The 18,841-nt window shown below is 42.1% G+C and overlaps 1 protein-coding gene across 2 annotated transcripts in view; it reads left to right on the top strand.

Moving 5' to 3' along the window:
- grm8a (glutamate receptor, metabotropic 8a) overlaps nucleotides 1-18,841 on the top strand; it is a 185,713-nt gene that overhangs the window by 65,334 nt on the left and 101,538 nt on the right. For both annotated transcript variants that reach the window (XM_054799984.1, XM_054799985.1), the window contains exon 3: nucleotides 15,926-16,142. In XM_054799984.1, the coding sequence (XP_054655959.1) occupies nucleotides 15,926-16,142 (217 nt within the window). The remainder of the gene's footprint in view (nucleotides 1-15,925; nucleotides 16,143-18,841) is intronic.

The following is an 18,841-nucleotide window of genomic DNA, read 5'->3' as shown; positions in this document are numbered from 1 at the left end:
GATATTGTCAGCGTTTTGACTGCCCTCTGCTGGTGTGGTGGGCGAAAAGCGCTTGAAGTCAAACCGTAGTTGACTTAGAATCTTTTTTTTTTCCCTCCTTTTGTCCATCCTGCTTAAACTTTTCCAGCTGATCCTACCGAATATCTCCACCCCTCCCACATCGTCTCTTCCGTCCTATCTTCCACTCCCTCAATTGCTTCGGCTTCCGCTCACACATCTCTTTTCATGTTTCTCATTTCCCCTATTCCCCCACCCCACCCCGCCTCAGCAAAGATCATCTACCTCAAAATGGGCGACGGCGGTGCGTTCTCTTCCCTCCCTGCTTCCTCATCTGCCTTTGCAGAAAAGCTCCCTGTTTGGCGAAGGTCAAGCCATTTGAGTGTTTAATTAATAACTGCTGACATTTTCCCTCACAACACATGAATGGCATTTTTTTCCCTTTCTTACCAATTATTCTAACAATGTCGCTCACCTGTAGCCAGCTTCAACCTTTTCCCCAGACAGTTCCTTATCTGCTGTTTCATGCTGTAATGCCCATGTTTATTTCATTTGGCTTTGCATCATGTTGCCAATTAGAAAGTCATCTGATGTATCATTAAAAAAAAAAAAAAGCCCCCCCCCACCCCCCCACACACACACACCCGCGTCAGTACCCTGTCATCTAAAAACGGTCTCTGCATCAAACATGACCCCGTGGCGCTCCCCGCCTTTTCATCTCCATTCCCTTGTTCCCCTGCCATCTCTTCCCACCTTCATGCCTCTCCTCACTTATTTACACCTTTATTCCTGCACCCCCCCCCCGCAGGTGTCCTGTGCCGTGCTGTCCTCAGAGCCCTCGCCATATATAGACTGCATACTGAGCGTAAGGGTAGCCTGTGTTTAAGCCCAGCTAGGAACAATACGAACAGTGTTTCCCATGCATTGACTTGTTTGTGGTGCACATAAACACATTATAATGGGACTGTCTGTGAACCCACCGTGTCGTTACATCCCTGTAGAGTAGGTGGCGGCATGCATCGTAACGCCACTTCTTAACACACCCGGTCTTCCAGAGACGGAGCAGGAGGGATCTATTTAGCGACTCTTTCTGGTCTTATTGGAGACGCCGACATGAAAACGCGACTCGCTCTTCTCAACGTGCAGCAGGTGCTCCAAGAGAAAAGTCACAATTTTACAAGAATAAACTCATAATATTGGTAGGAAAAATAATGCCATTTTACTTGCATAGAGTTGTAATATTAAATTTAAAAATCATGTTATTCTTCAAAAGTTCTTTTAAAGGGGAAAAAGTTTTATTATGGGAATAATTAAAAAATCTCATTTAAGAAGAAATATTATTTAGATTATTTTATAATTTACCAAGGTTACTGAAGAATAAATATTTAGATTATTTTATAATCTACCAGGGTTATTTAAGAAGAAATATTATTTAGATTATTTTATAATCTACCAGGGTGATTTAAGAAGAAATATTATTTAGATTATTTTATAATCTACCAAGGTTATTGAAGAATAAATATTTAGATTATTTCATAATCTACCAGGGTTATTTAAGAAGAAATATTATTTAGATTATTTTATAATCTACCAGGGTTATTTAAGAAGAAATATTATTTAGATTATTTTATAATCTACCAAGGTTATTGAAGAATAAATATTTATATTATTTTATAATCTACCAGGGTTATTTAAGAAGAAATATTATTTAGATTATTTTATAATCTACCAGGGTGATTTAAGAAGAAATATTATTTAGATTATTTTATAATCTACCAAGGTTATTGAAGAATAAATATTTAGATTATTTTATAATCTACCAGGGTTATTTAAGAAGAAATATTATTTAGATTATTTTATAATCTACCAGGGTTATTTAAGAATAAATATTTAGATTATTTTATAATCTACCAGGGTTATTTAAGAAGAAATATTATTTAGATTATTTTATCATTTACCAAGGTTATTGAAGAATAAATATTTAGATTATTGTATAATCTACCAGGGTGATTTAAGAAGAAATATTACTTAGATTATTATTTTAGAATTTAGAAATGTTATTTAAGAACGTATTATTTACAGTAGATTATTTTATAATTTAAAATGGTTATTTAAGAAGACATATTTAGGTTATAATTTTAAGAAGAAATATTATTTACAAAAAAACAGCAAAAATGGGGGGGGGGAAGAGCAAAGAGGGAGGTTCATACTAATGGTAGGTTTTTTTCATCTTTGTCACAAAGCTGAGATGTTGATTAGTTCTGGACATACATCCAGTATGTACGTTCTTACGAAACATCCAAGTGGGCCTTGCATCCTTTCATTTTTCAGTATGTGGCCTTCAGTGGCAAAAGTTTGGACACCCCCGGTGTGCTGTATGTTGACTTTTATGAAGAATAATAACTCCGTGGCCCAGGAGTTGATGAGTTGTTTGTTGGGCGGCTTGCCAACGTAAGCGGAACGACGTAGAAGGTACGAGCGATCACGTACGGGTTGCTATGTTATGCTGTGATGTATCACCCAGCTCTCTTCATTTTGCATCAGAGAGTTCTTCCCTAACTGACTTTCCTGTCATCGCCTCCCAAACACTCCCCATCATTCCATTTTTCACAACCTAAAAACCGCCATTCACACGTCTGCCTGTCCCCTCATCCGTCTGCCCCTCTTCTTCCTCCTCTCCTTTGCGTTCCTTTCTGCATATTTCATCCAAGTATTACTTCTCGCTGACATTTATCTCCCAATTTGTCCTCCCTCAAGCTCTTTCGATCGCTGCACCACTTCTACATCTCTCCTTTTTGTCTTTTTGCTCATCATCTTCCACACTTCCATTCATGAAGTAATTCATTTATCCCTCTCCCCCATTTATCCTTTTCCTCCCTCCGCGGCTTCTCGCACACACCCCTTGTTATTAATAGGCCTTCGGGAGTGTGAGCAACAATGCTTTGTATCATGCGGCATTGCTCCGGCGCATCACGCGTCGGGTTTATTCATTTAGACGCATTGACTGCGTCATTGTGGCCCTGCTCAAGATGCACCCGAGGCACTGAATAGTGCAATTAATGACAATAGAGGGGTGGCATTATTTACCTCCACCGGGTATCTTACACAGATGACGCAAACGCTAGTTAAGAGACTCATTCTCTAGTTATCAGATGCAATGATAGCAATCTCCGTGACAACGATAGAACAGGAAATGGGACCATACTGCAACGCAGGAAGGCCAAAAAACTACATTGTGAGACTTGTACGTGACACAGCGCTTATCGTTTGTAGCAGAATCTATGAAAGGCCACTAGGTGACAGTATTGCTCTGAAAGGATCTTCTTGTTGTCTCAAGGTTGTGCGTCTCTTTCAATCTTGGTTTCAAAAATGTATGAATTAATAAATCAAGCTGTTTCGTTGTTGAATACAGCCCATTATTAGTCAAAACATTCGCATATTTAAGCGAATGTACATGGTTTTTGCCTAAATTAAGCATGTTCAAGCATAGAAATGGCTCAATGAACTAAAATAGAAATATAAGGCATTCAGAAGATGCATTCAAAGATGTAGTTTTCCCACACTGGTCACTAGGTGTCAGCAATGTTACTGTAATGTTCGGGGAGACACACAAGCACCAGACTTCACTGGAACAACAGGCTTTTTATTGCAGTTTTGAATAATCTCACAACAGGCACAATAATCCCTAACACGGGTGACGGTTGCGGCTGTAACCCACAGCAAGATAAAACTCTGCAACCCCCCCATCCCCCCACCCCCACCCCCACTCAGCTCCCGTACCACTGGAACACATTTACAGGGACACACACAAAAACGAGTCATATTTATCTTAAATGGCTTCTTTTCTCTCATTATGTCTACTGTAGTGGGTGATGAAAGCATAAAGGTGACTATGGGGGTGTTACTTTATGTGTACAGGGCTCTAATGATGTTCAACTGTATTTAGAAGGGGCTGAACAGGTTTTCTATGCTCTAACTACAAAAATATTTGATAAGGAATCCTACTTTGGGGAAATTCACTTATGGTCGGGTGTGGAACCAATGAACCACAGTAAACAAGGGATTACTACATCGTTAGTTACTGACAGTTCACATAAAAATGCTAAAGTAATCATTTATTTTATTTGATTTCTCTCCAAACAGCCCAGTGCATGCCTGAAGAAAATTATAAATTGCGGCGTGTGAGTTTAAAGTGTTACTTAAAAAGGCTGAAACTTAAACGTTGTTTTGGTTTTATGACGCTGTAAATTTGAGGCTGGAACGGATGAATTGACTTTCCAGTCTTTCCTGTGGGAAAAGTACTGTAGCAACCATTGAAAAAGCATATTGGCCTTGGTGGAGGTGGACTGTCGCTACTTGGCTTGCTAGGCTAACATAAAGTAGCCGGCCTCCACTGGCATGAAATGTACTGCATGTATAATATGTATACTGTATGTGTAGTGTGTATAATATACAGTATGTGCCGTTGGCAGCACTCAGTTAAGCCAACAGGAGGTGTGAATGTGGCAGAAAAGTAGCTTGTCAATGTTTGACTCAAATAGTGTGCGAGGAGGTGTGATGCTAGATTGGAGGCGTTGGTGGCGATGGGTGGCGTTCGGGAACAAAATTGCTTCCCCTCAGCTGGCGCGTCAGTGTATGCTTCCCTAAAAATAAAATGATACCGCTTCCCAGGAGAGCGCGCGGTGCAGATAACGAGGCGGCTCTCCCGACAGTCTTGACGGCGCCCGAGGTAAGCGTCCATGTTGCGAGTGCGACTTTAATGAAGCCTAGAAACTTAAATTAAAGTAGGTAGTTTGCCCTTATCTTGTCTTTTTGAAAGGAAAGGTGGGACACTTCATTAAGTACACCAGTGAACGCTGTACCTTCTCCAAAGAGAAGTCCCGCCATGCTCTGGCAAAGATGTTTTGCTTGATGGTGGTTGTGCTTGAGGTGATGTTTTTCAACCAATCTTGCTCAGATTTGACAGACATGTGCTTGTCAGGCCCCTGATGGTGTGTCAAGTCAAGTCAATGCAACCTATGGGGTTTAATAACAGTGCCGCCATGTGGCGTATTAAAATAATTCAAATGATAGCACAGGCAACACAGCCTGGGTGCAAGTTTTGACAAATGTTCACCCTTTTTGTGTGCAGCAGTTCAGGAGTAGAAGAGTTGTGGTCAAAATGCTTTTGGAATCCATGCTAGCATACATTTAATACAGATTTCCTCAAAGTTGTGTAACCATTAGACAAATACTCGGTGACTTAAACAGTTCAGTCCCGCCCGTGCCCCCGCAAAGACATGTTGTGTTTGTGTTTGTCAGTGCCCTAATGGTGGGCACCAACTCTGGCGGTGTTTGGGCAAAGCACTCTTAAGTTACAAGGCAGAGAGTGTTGAGATAAGTCAGTACGACTTGTGGCCTGTTTTTTGGCAGTCACATGTTAGGCGTGTGTAATCTACGCCATCCGTCAATCGATTTTACGGCAGCAAGCGTCCCCCCTCCGCTCCGGAAAACGTGATTAAGATACCCATGGTGCAAGTGGACAATTAACAAGCCCTCCTGTCTTTGGTCCGTAAGTTGGATGGACACGTAACCGGATACGACCTCCCAACATATTTCATACATGAAGTATGGTTATGGACCATTTCTGTTCATACATGTCGTAAATAGTAACTAGCACAAGACGTGACGGCGTAGAAGCACTGTCGGAAAAATTAGCTAAAGGAGGAAGTGACGTAGTCGTTGCGCATGCGCGGGACCGATTGCCAGTACGTAATGTACGTATTGCCAGCTCTTCAGCCATGACATAAACCCCCAAATAGCTGTCTTTGGCTATGCCTGCCATTGTTATGCTGGTATGCCAAGGTACCACTGTATAAATGACAATAAAAAATACCGGCAGTGCTCCAGTACCTTCTCGCTTCTCTCTGGGGAGTCGACGTACTCCGTGACAACTCGATTCCCAGCGACAGCAGACGCTAATAACTTTGGTATTGTTGCAAGAGCCATCTGCCAGGGCTTTGAGCTAAATTTACCAATCAAAATACTCTTTTCTTTGTCCATTTCTGCTCAATATTTGTTCCCGCTCGGCCTTTTATGTGCAGCGGTGCAGGAGTAGAAGTGTTTTCTTCCCCAAACATACAGTCATTCTTGACAAAATGACAGCATAACGTTCACATTCAAGCACAGTGTTTCCCCCTGAATAAAAAGGACTTGTTTTAATGTCAGGTGACATTTGTTCGCACTGTTGGGCTCTCTTACCTTCAAATAACTTGACTCAGCACCGCCGTTTACTCTCAGGGTTTCATCTTATCAACTCCACCGCTTTTTTTTTTTTTTTTTTTTTTTTGGAACCCATGGGAGGGCAACAGCAAAAAAAGAGAGCGAGCGAGCAGGCAACCGTGGTCACGCTCAAATTGGCAGGTTTAAAATTCCTGCTGCGTCTTTGAAAAGGGATGAAGGACATCCCTCAATGGAAGCCAAAGCTGTGCAACGTGCAATGGGAGTCTTTGTGGCCTCGTCCAAGCGACACTCCCTAATGAGGAGAAACATCTTTACCAGTCGTCTGACAAAGTCAATAAACGACCACCCTTCTTGGCAGAGCTGCTTTTGTCCAAGTACGGCCCTGTCCACGCCGGGGGAGTTATTGATTTATTTTGGCGGGTGGAAAGAGATTTGCGTCCCCACCGTGGCGGATGACCAAACCGTTGCATCCAGACAGGAACGGATCACTGAGTGGAAACGACGTAATACACGAGGCCCGCCTGCGTGTGGCGCTGTGAACAGGCACGCAGAGGGAACCGTGTGACGCACCAAACCAGAGAAGAAGAAGAAAGAACGCATTCTGCTTTCCGAGGCGCGTCTGGACTTACGAGAAGTGGAATTACTTCTGCAAGTCGTTTTGGAGCGTAAGACAACAAAAGCGCCAGGGGAACCCTGACAACCCCCCCCCAAAAAATGCTACTTTTTGGCTTCCATCAGTAGAGCATTCTCCTCACGAGTGTGCGCTTTTTCTACTTTCGTTTTTTTTTGTTTGTGACATTTGCGTCTGCAGTCGCACACCAGGACAAGAGACAGATGCAGCGGCGTTGTGCATGGATAGCGGCAGGTGTCAAGTGCTCATGTTGAAACCAGCACCTGCCTCCCCCCACGCCCACACACGCACACACACACACACACACGCACACACACACACACACACACACACACCTGGATATGAACCGTCGAGTCACAATGCAGCGCTGTCAGGAAGCACTTTTGTGTCGCGGCAGGGAGAAACAAAAACGAGAGGAGAAGCCGCAGGTGGCTGGCTTGGATCAAGTAATCCGCACAAGGGACTTCCACAATGTGATGAATAGATTATGTAAATAAACACGGGGATTATGTCACAAACTAATTTATAGCCACGAAAGGTGACATTTTGTTGCACCTAGCATCTTGTTAGCATGTGACACAAGATGGAGGCCACAATTACTTGATAAAAATATGAATAATGGTTTGTGTAAAACATATTTCTACGTGCATCTTAAAGAAAAAGGTACTTGTAGCCACGAAAGGTGACATTTTGTTGCACCTAGCATCTTGTTAGCATGTGACACAAGATGGAGGCCCTAATTACTCACCTCTTTGGTTGCCTGTTCAGCAACAACTTATTTTGTTCCTCAGGATAGCCATGAAAACGTTTCAAATTGACACCTTTTTATTGTTCACGGCTTTTATCTATTTCGACTGACAAAATAGACAAAAAAAAGGCATATAGCTTTGAATGGTGGCATTTTGTTGCACCTAGCATCTTGTTGTTAGCACATTGCATGAGATGGAGACCCTAAATGCAAGTTACTTGATTGTCTGTGTGAACATTTACTTTAAAACTATTGAGAAGACATGGTGAACAGCTTCTTTAAGTTGTCAGTAATTATTACCGTAGAAAGTGAATCAACTCAGAAAATGTCGACGTACTGTATAAACGTATCTAGCATCTTTGATTACGTGTAGGATATCCATGAAAACATCAACTTTTCTGATTGACACCTTTTAATTCTTACAGTTTTTACTTATTTCGATTTACAAATTAGAGAAAAAAATGGCGTGTAGCTTTGAAAGGTGACATTTAGGTGCACCTAGCATCTTGGTAGCACATCGCACACGATTGAGGCCCTAATCACAAGTCACTTGAATTTTTTCCTGGAACATTTAATTATTTACAATAAGCTTATAGTCCAAAAAGCTACCTTAGATGCACAGCGTTAGCGTCACATGCTAAATTTAAATGCGTAATGCTGCTTCCGGCACGACATGCTCCCCGGCTTTGGCGAAGGATAGCAACTCATGGCTTTGGTCAATTTGAATTCAGGAGGAAGCCTATTATTAAAGTCTGCACTTATCTGGAAACAATTTACAGCCTCTCTGTTGAAGAAAGGTCAGCAGGCGGGATGAAGGACGGTGGCTGATGATGATGATAATGTAGTGCATCATGCATATTGTACAATACATCATCTGCACTACTGTTTTCATTTCTCTTTTGTTTATCTCTTGGAAAAAAAACCAACACATCTTTGAAGGGCTGCAGCTGTCACATTTAAATGTCTCTTTTAAAATGTCAGAAATAACAATCACACGCAGACATTTTCACCAGACAAGTCCCTTCAAGACTTCAATTGATGACAGTTAAGGGGAAAAACACCCTCCCTATGTTGCTCATTGTCCATTTACGCGACTGAAGGCCCACAGTTGTTACATTTTTATGTCTTTATGCTTCGCTGCTAATGTTTTTTCGCCAAGCGTTGAGATTTCGGCGGTCCTTGAACACGCCATAGTTGTGTGCTGTGACTGGCTACATGGATCATCTGACATTATCATTCGTTGGTGGTGAGCACCTATACGTTTTAGACTTTAAAAATGCGTTTAACAAGTGCAAATGGTGGGAGTCTGCTGGAATATTAAATGCTCTTTTTCGCCCTCTGAGTGTACAAGTTGATAAATTGCATTCATGCTGCAGTTAGACATTATGGTTACACCTAGAGCGTCAGTCTAAAAGCTCATAGCTTCTCATAGAAGGCCTTCTTGACACACACTCACGTAGCACAATCGGCGTTGCGCAACACTTGGATATGACTCATGGAAAAATACAGAGACAAGCGGCAAACAGGTGCAGTGTTCGCGTTCTCTCTTTCTCTCACACAAGTTTAACTTTCGCTGTCACTTTCTAGAGGGGTGTGGCAACCATATAGAATATGCAGTCATCCATCACTTATTGCGGTTAATTGGTTCCAGACATGAACGCGATAAGTGAATTTCCGCAACGTAGGATTCAATATTAACAATGTTTCCGTAGTTATGGCATAGAAAACCTGTTTACAATCTTCTAAATGCTTTATTTTTACATGATTAGAGTCCTCTAGACATGAAATAGCACCCCTATAGTCACATTTACATTTGTATTCCCCAATCTAGTAGATAAAATCAGAGACAGTAAGACATATTAGACATAAATAAGATAACATAGACTCACACGTTAGCGTTTCCTTGTTTTTTTTCTAGACAGCATCCTTCCTGCGGTGGCTATTGTCTCATCAGTGTATTGCAATGGCAGCTGTAAATGGCTTTACACTCCTATTACCCAATATAGTAGGCATAATAAGAGTAAATGAGCCGTTTAAGGCCTAAATAAAACTTCTGTTCGTGTGTGTCACAATGAATGTGTTCCCTAGGGGGCCTTAGTGGCGGGCGTACAGATGTGTGGATGAGAGGAAGTGATGTCGGAGGTTCAGAGTTGAGTTTTAGCTTGTGGTGGCTTCTGACCCCAACAGTAGCACATGTTGTTATTATTATGATTATTATTATTATGTAATTATTGGGCCTGTTGTGAGTTGATTTAAACTTGCAAAGAGTGCTTGTTGGCCGCACGGGGGCCAGGTGGTTAGCATGTTGGACACCTGTGTGGAGTTTATATGCTCTCTGCGTGCATACGCTGGCTTCCTCCCACATTCCAAAAACATGCATGTTAGCTTAATTGGTGACTCTAAATAGTCCATAGGTGTGAATGTGAGTGTGAATGGTTGTTTGTCTATATGTGCCCTGCGATTGGCTGGCGACCAGTCCAGGGTGCACCCCGCCTCTCGCCCAAGGTCAGCTGGGATAGGCTCCAGCATACCCCCACCAGCGTATGGAGGACAAGCGGCATAGAAAATGAATGAATGACAAATAAATATAAAACGTCTGGTGCTTGTCTCACCGAACAATTAGAATGTTTCTTCTGCCTCGTGCTTGTATTTTAATTCTTTTATGTAGTTCATTTAATCACTTTTATGCTTGAAAATGCTTAAGTTAGACCAAGAAGAAGTACAAATGCGTATATATATTTATTTACTGACAATACGTTGTTTTCAACGACGAATTATTATTATTTATTCATTATTTATTTATTGAAACGCTGCGACCGTGTGGAAAAGAAAATGCTTCGGAAGTGTTGTCTCTCTTCTCTGCCCTCCCCCCTCTGCGTGTGACAGTGACGCTCTTTAAAAGTATATTTTCGAACCTTTTTGTGAAATCTAAGCAGAATATATTCCGCCAGTGTGCACGCAGCCGCAGTGTCGTCAGCGTTGTTTATTTGCATGCTGCTCACATTCCTGCTTTATTTTCCATCCTGTTAATGACCCCCTTCCCCACTCTGCTCTTCTTTTTCACGCCTTTTTCACAATAATTATCTCCCGCCTCATTCTGTCTGTCCTGCACATTTATCCTCCTCATCCTCGAGACATTCCCGCTCATCTTTCCCCTCACGTCTCCCTTATTGTCTTTCCGCTTTTGGGCTCCCATTAAAAGTTTTCTCTGTTCTTGGTGTTGTTTGTTGTCTCTTGTGTTGTTTCCTTTCACCCCATGCTGTTGTATATATTATATTCTTTTTTTCTTTCTTTTTTTACCTCCCCTTCTCATCCTTGTCAACGTAACAGCCCACGCTGCGATTGCACTTTGCAGCGTGTATTGAGGTGTGGGGTGTACGCACGGGGCAACAGCAAGCGTGTAATCAAACGGGAGCGGCAATGTCGTTTAGCAGCAAAGGGATCACTCTATCTGTAGTAGTCGTAGCTGCTACGGTATTTTCCTGATTAAAAATGCATGTAGCTTAACTTCTGTGAGACTGTCGCCTATTTATGGTAGATTATTGGAAAAAAAAGTCTTTTCTGCAGTTTTGGTTACCTTTTTGTGTACAACGTTTTGTAGCTATGACTTATAATTTAGTGTAATTTCCGACACATTTTAATAAGTTGAAATGCATCAAGTCCAACTTCTTAAAAATATGCCACATTTATGGTAAATCATAGTGTTTTCATGTTGACGTATATACGTTTTGGTGACATTAGCATATGTCTTACCGTTTGATATGCTGGAAGTGCCCTTTTGTAGCGATTATTGAAGGCAGGTGTCTCAAACTCAACTTACCTGGGAGGCCGCTGGAGGTACAGTCTGGGTGAGGCTGGGCCCGATCAAGTATTCCACCCAAAAAGGTTAAAAAACGCCCCCCAAAACAACATAAATATGCAAATATAATGCATTGTAGCATCACTGGGAGTGCTTTTGTCTTCCCAGCATACCTTGTGGCATTTGTTTTGTACAAAGATGCTAAATGTATGTGCTTAGACTTAACATAGTTGTGTATTTTACCCCATAGTAGTCGTATTTTAGTTGACATGGCCGTCAGCAGTGGGGCACATCAACAGTGACTTCATCCCGTGAGCCGAGTTCTGGTGGGATTTCGGTGATGAGGAACGTAGTTCCGGTTAGTTGGTGGGGCCACTGAAAGAGGTCAGCTTCCCAAAACAATATGTGTTGAAAAGAGGTAATACATTTGCTTTACAAAAATGCCTCCTTGAAGAAAATCCGAATTGCTCGGCTCTACTTCCTCCACCAAACTTGACTGTTTTCTGGGTGACTCTTGGGTCCGTGCAGGTTTCCACGGGTCTTTTGCAGTATTTGCGGGAATTGCAGTTTGCAGTTTAATGAATGATTCATCAGGAAAAAAAAAAAAAATCAACCTTCTGCCACTTTTCCAATGTCCATCAAAGTCCACCCACCTCCAAGCCGCGGGCCTTGGCAAATTCAACACAATGCTGCCCATTACCTCCCAAATCACAAGAAAGGGCAAATTCTTGAGCAGGATGGCGCTCCTTCTCATACTTCCACCTCCACATCAAAGTTCCTGATCGTGAAGAAGGTCAAGATGCTCCAGGATTGGGCCGGCCACCAGACATGAACATTATCGAGCGTGTTTGGGCTCAGATGAAGGAGAAGGCTTGGAAGATGAAACCAAAGGATCGTGATGAAATCTGGGGATGGTGGAAGACTCCTTTCTTTCCATTCCGGATGATTTTATCGACAAGTTATTACTAGTATGGATGGAGTCCTCCAATCTCACGGGAGATGCATACAACACTCTGAGGCACCCTGACTTTATGTTCTGATGTTTTTGTAGCATGCGTTGTACATTATTTTGGTCTGCGACAAGACTTTTGTCCAAGTACAATCTGACCTTTCTGCCTTAATTAAATGATAAGACGTTATTTTGCTGTAGTAAGCATTATCTAGAGCACATGTGTCAATGGAGGACTGAGACACTGCAGGATTTCTCTCCAACCAGTTTCTCCAGCAGGCGATTTAATTGATGAGCTCCTTCCCTCAAATTGAAGGAGGTGATGATCATTAAAATCGCCTGCTTTAGTGACCGGCACCCCTGATCTACAGGCTTTTGCCTTACATACCAGCTATTTCTGATTCCAAATGAGCAACTAAAAGTGAAATTATCGTTCCTACAACTTGGATAAGCAACAGGACTTTTGTCAAGCGCTGTATCGTGCCAATTAATCATGCAGATCCACAATGATATCACACTGTTTGAGTGTGTGTTTAATACAAAGCGAGGCCATGCATGTGTGCAATTCAGTGGGGTTAATTAGCTCCAGACCAGAGCAATCAATCAAGCTCATGCTCACACTCTGGTCAAGACAGCTCCATTATACTACAACACACAGAGTGTTCATGTTCACACACACATGCATTAGGACCACAGGTTGTTGGTAATATTATGAATTATTATAAAGGCTGGACTGCAGCGTTGGTAAGGTCACATGCTTCCAACATGACAAGTGATATTCCTTTTTAAAAGAGCAAACATTTTCCTTCATTCCACTGCGACTTTCACACATTTCAAAAGGTCGTTGTAGTGCGAAGATACAGCAGAGAACACTTCCCTGACATTTCTCACCACCAAGATATGCAAAAGCATGCATAGGCAACACTTCTGTACGACGCTAGCTGCACTTTCTCAGGCCGTAACAATACGTCACAATACGTTTTTGTTTTGCAGTCAAAAAGGTGAAGAGAATCTCCTGGAATACCATCGCTTTCACTTTACTCCAGAAGAGCGTTAATTGAAACCCCCTTTTAAGCAGCATACATCCCTTTTCCCTCTTTATCACACACACTCCTCCCTACACACACATTCATTAGAGCAAATGGAATTATGGGAGGATTGGAAACATAATCTCCTTCGCCGGCGGTGTGGGTGAACCGAGCCATTAATTTCCTCGGCTCCAACTCCTAAAAAAAAAAACAAAAAAAAACACTCCCTTCAAACACATCACAAAATGACTCGGCCCTTGTTGGTTCTATCTGTAGCGGATCTAGGATGGAGAATGAGTGCACGCCTGCATCAGTGTTTGTATTTTCCCCTAAAACGTCTACATTAAATCTAACATAGCACATGTTTTTTTGTACTATTTCCTCCTAAATTGATGCACATCCGCTCCGTCCACCTCCACGGTAATGGTTGTGGACAGGGGTAGGGCTAAAAAAACCCCCCCCAAAAAACACTCAGTTTTTTGTGTAAAATAACAAAAGATCAAAGGTACGACTTAGCGTAGGTCGCTGTTGTAAACTCATAAATACCGTGTTTCCTCGCTGAGTGGTGTTTTTATTCCCTCTTTGAAATGGATATGCGTCTATTTGCACACATCGTGAAAGGACAACAGAGGGGATGCTCATTAGCATACATGAACACGCATTGTTCCTCGTACCAATTGTTCCACTTTTAGGTTATTTGCCATCTGTGTCCTCTTTGAATAATGTATTTTTTTAAGTTTATGAAAGCTGCGAAGGGGACCAATATCATGCCCAAAATGGAGAAAAAAAACACATAAAATTGGACCAGTTTGACATCTTGATAACTTGAATTGTTGAAAGAAGATACTCTGTATACACTGTAAGGCCTAAAGTATTGGGATGCACCTCACCTTTTTAAATGGAAAACATGTAGGGACGGAGGATTGAACCATGAGGGACTCCACTTCCTCAATTTTAAAAATGACCACACTAACTACAGACTGACTGTTGTTGGTGTCCTGTCATGTGACTGTTTGTGTCTTGGTATGATGCTGTTTGATTGTTAGCTCATTGTGTTCTGATTGTTAGATAATATATACTTGTAGTAGATGGGATTAGGACTAGGGACTGCAGATGAAAAATATCCTGTTGGCTAATTCTGGCATATTGACAGAAATGTCACTGCAAATAAAAAAAAAATCTTGAATGAGGAACAAAGAGGTCAGAAATGCTATTGTTGCATTGAAAGCACTTTGCACATCAATGAAAACACGTTGGGACCAAGGAGTGAACCTTGAGGTACGCCACTTTTGATGGAGGCTAGCATAAAACCCGATGGGATTTACAGTGAATCCTATAGCAGTTACATACTGCATATTACTGAAGATACACATTGAAACATGACTCTTAATAAAGTCTGAGTTCCGTATGAGTAACGTTCCTCACCTGTGATGGAGTTTTTGTGTTGTTATACCTAAATTATCTCCTGAGTCACTCAAACTGTATACAAAACACATCAAGGACATACATGTATAACATACGGCAATAAAACACCATCTTTACCCCTAATGACGGTTGGGACAGTCCAGTGTTGAGAAGAAAGTGTAACAAGTTCTTGTGTTTACTGACCTAAATGAACTATTTAGTGAAGTTATGTGAGTGCGTACACTGTAAACCGAGGACCACCTGTAGTGAATCAGTTCAAGTTGGCAAAATGCACCAGACCCTTTTGCACCAAAACACTTGTTCAATGAAAGCAAGTGGGTGCCAAGGGCTGAACCATGAGGGACTCCTCTTCTTCAATCCTGGGTGGAATGAGGAAAGAGGTCAGACATTCAAAATAGCTTCAAAGCACTTCATCAACGAAAACATGCGGGGACCAAAGAGTGAACCTCTTTGTAACTCCACTTTGATTGACTCTTCCAATCTAAAACTCCAAACCTTACACCTTAAAAGTTGGAAAAAATAGCAAAGAACCGATACTAATAATAGGCTTTTTCACCTTTATGACAAAGCTGAGATGCAGTTTTGTCTTGAAATATATGTAACTTCTTAGCATATCTACCTCTCCATGTGTTGCTTTGCAAAATATCAAAGTGGCAAATTTGCATACTGTCATTTTTCACTACGTGGCCCGCCATGGAAAAAGTTTGGGCACCCCTGTGTTAATCGATTAGGGCTTATGCCAGAGCTCCTATGCGTACATTTGGAATCTTTGCGAGACATTTTTGGACATTTGCGTGCTTCCAAAGACGCACGTAACCGTGACCTTTTGAAAAATGGCTGATGCAAGGTGGCAGCTGCTTCACGTATGATACTTGAAGGGAATAAAGAGATTGCGTAATGGACGCCTTCAATTGCTTGATGCGCGTGCGGTGCTCAGCAGCCTTCAGAAGTGTGACAGACAGCTGTCACTGGAGTGTATGTTTGCCTTTAGATTGGCACTAACGTCCTACTTCATCCAATGAATCTTAATGAGTGTGTGTGTGCGTGCGCGTCCCCTTCCATCAGAGGTGAAATCAATCTGCCTGTCTGTCCTTTAACGCCACCCATCACTGTCCCTCTCCGACAGATCCCGCAGATCAGCTACGCGTCCACGGCACCCGAGCTGAGCGACAACACCCGCTATGACTTCTTCTCCCGCGTGGTGCCACCGGACTCCTACCAGGCCCAGGCCATGATGGACATCGTCACCGCCATGGAGTGGAACTACGTGTCCACGCTGGCCTCCGAGGGCAACTACGGCGAGAGCGGCGTGGAGGCGTTCGTCCAGATCTCCAGGGAAACCGGTAGGGAAAACACAATTTTCTGTTTTGATGATGTGTTATCCTCTGGTTAATATGTGCCGTTGCAAAAATGTTCTACTCTAGTTTTCATGTGCTGTGTTCAGACACAGTTGTCACACGGTGTAGCTTTAAGGGTCACTTAGGATTTCTTGATTGGTACGGTACATTAGGTTTTCATTTGTGAACAAAAACAATTGATGATTGGCACATGAAGTGGTAACTGATGAACCACAACATGGTGGAAAGCTACAATTCACATCCTAAAATAAACCAACATAACTCGTGGTACACCGTCATATGTTGAACTTGCGGAATATGGGGTGTCCTGGCTGGTCCAACAAAACAGCCGTTGCCGTTTTGAGATACAGTACAGTTGTCACATGGTGTAGCTTTAAGGGTCACTTATGATTTCCTGATGAATAGTAGGGTACATTACGTTGGAATTCATTAACAAAAACAAAAAGATATGGCGTACTGGCTGGTCCAACAAAACAGTTGCTGTGGGGTCAGCATTGGAAAGCATAGATTCTACTCAAGTTATTGTTTTCAAGGCTCTGTTTTAAACCACAATTGTCATATACAGTAGCTTTAATAAGGGTTGCGTATGATTTCTTGATGATTGGTCCATTTGGTTTTATTTTATTTTATGAACAAAAACATGTTCTATCCCAGCTGACTTTGTGCGAGAGGCAGGGTTTTTTTGCAGTGTTTTAAAGCACCATAATCTCGTATTGTAGCTTTAAGGGTCCTTATAATGTCTGTTGCGCTTTCTTGTTGAATGGTGGGTTTAAAGTAACATTCTGCGAGGGTTTTTTGATGCATAAGGTTTATGTCAAATGTGTTTTTCCGCTTGGAGATGCATTTTCAAGGTGAATGATATCAAAAACAAAGGGAAAAGCCTTTCTCTTCTCATCTTTCAACCTCAGAACCTGACAAGAGACATAAACAAATGCAATGTGGGCCACTACCATCGACATCAAAATGCTTTTTTTGTTAGTCTTAGTGTGTTGATCCGTGTCGTATTTGATCACGAATGAAGGGTGCAGTGTTACGAGTCAATTCCCAATCACTCCCGCAGAGAGAGAGAGAGCAAACAGCGTGAGAGGAAATGAGAGTGACACCTGAAAGGGGACGAAACAGATCCGGATCTGAGACCCCCGTCCCCGCAGAGCCGTCTCACATCAGCCCAAGAAGTGATATTGACAGATCGCAAACGGGGGGCCGGCTTCCTTGTCCCATGGAAAACATCACTTTGGACAAATATTTACTGACGCATACGGCCAAAGACGTCATGGCCCCTCGCTAGCCCTGCTGTCCTCCTGCAGCGCCGCCATTGTTTGTGCCGTCCATTTCTGACTCTCCGTGTTTGGAGTCTGGTCGCCTCGGGGCTGTGGCAGTCAGCACATCAATGTTGATTGTGGTGTCGCATCACTGTGTGTGTGTGTGTGTGTGTGTGTGTGTGTGTGTTAGGAGTCAGCAGATCTCCTCCTGCCCCCCGAGTGTGTGTGTGTGTGTGTGTGTGTGTGTGTGTGTGTGTGTGTGTGTGTGTGTATGCGTGTGCATGCAACATACTGTGACAGTAGTCAGTCACTTGTTTATGCTGCGCCTCTGCACATGTGAACACAACCGACAAGCAGTGTTCACATGTGGTGGGTAGAGGGAACGGGAAACGTGCGAAAATGGATGTATAGGTTGGGAATCACTGCACAAAACATGCACGGCACACAACGCGCTGGAATATCACAAGTCCGCCATGGAGGACAAGGTTTTAGCACTGGTTTGTTGTAGGACTTCAGTTGGGCTCCATTCATTTTCTATATGCCGCTTGTCCTCATTGGAGTCACGTGGGAGCTGGAAACTATCCCAGCTGACTTTGGGCAAGGGCCCGGACTGGTCGGCACCCGGTCACACCCCGTAGGAGGCTAGACGTTTAATGGAATTGGGAATACCTGCATATCTTTCACATTTTCAAAACTGTCAACATGTTGGATAAAAGATGATAATAGATGATGCTTTATTGATCGATTTCAAAAAACCTCAATTAAAATGCAATTTTGTAGACTTTTTGAAAACGAAGAAATATTAAAATCTTTTAAATTACCAAAAAAAAGAATTAAAAAAATAATTTATATATAATTTTATATAATATATTGGTATATATAATTAAATAGGATTAAATAAGAATAAAAAAGCATTAAACAGGACTAGGATAGTTCCATCACATTACATACAGTGCATTACATTACATACTTGATTCATTCTCCAGTCCAGGGTGTACCCCGCCTGTCCGAAGTCAGCTGGGATACGCTCCAGCATGCCCCCGCGACCCTAATGAGAAGCGGCATAGAAGATGGATGGACGGATACTTGAATCATTGAAATGAAAATCGATTTAAAACACATGCAAATAAAAGCATCTAGTCTTTCACGTGTTTTTATTGAAAAATAAATACCTGATTAATCCTCGTATGTCATTTGGACGGAATTACGCAGGCGCCATCGCTGCAATGTCTAACCAGCTTTCATTCGGATCTGATCCAGATTAAATTTGGTTTGTTGATATTTCGTATGTACTCTGGAAATTGCCATTTAATTGCTTTATTTCTCCCAGACCTCATTATACAGTATCTGGTGACATTTGTTTTTCCCATGTTGGCTCTCATTATAGTTTATACTTGGCATAATAATATTGAGGCTCTTGCG

The sequence above is a fragment of the Dunckerocampus dactyliophorus genome, chromosome 15, assembly GCF_027744805.1.
Source record: "Dunckerocampus dactyliophorus isolate RoL2022-P2 chromosome 15, RoL_Ddac_1.1, whole genome shotgun sequence".
Lineage (NCBI taxonomy): Eukaryota > Metazoa > Chordata > Actinopteri > Syngnathiformes > Syngnathidae > Dunckerocampus > Dunckerocampus dactyliophorus.
This window is presented reverse-complemented; position numbering and strand designations above follow the sequence as displayed.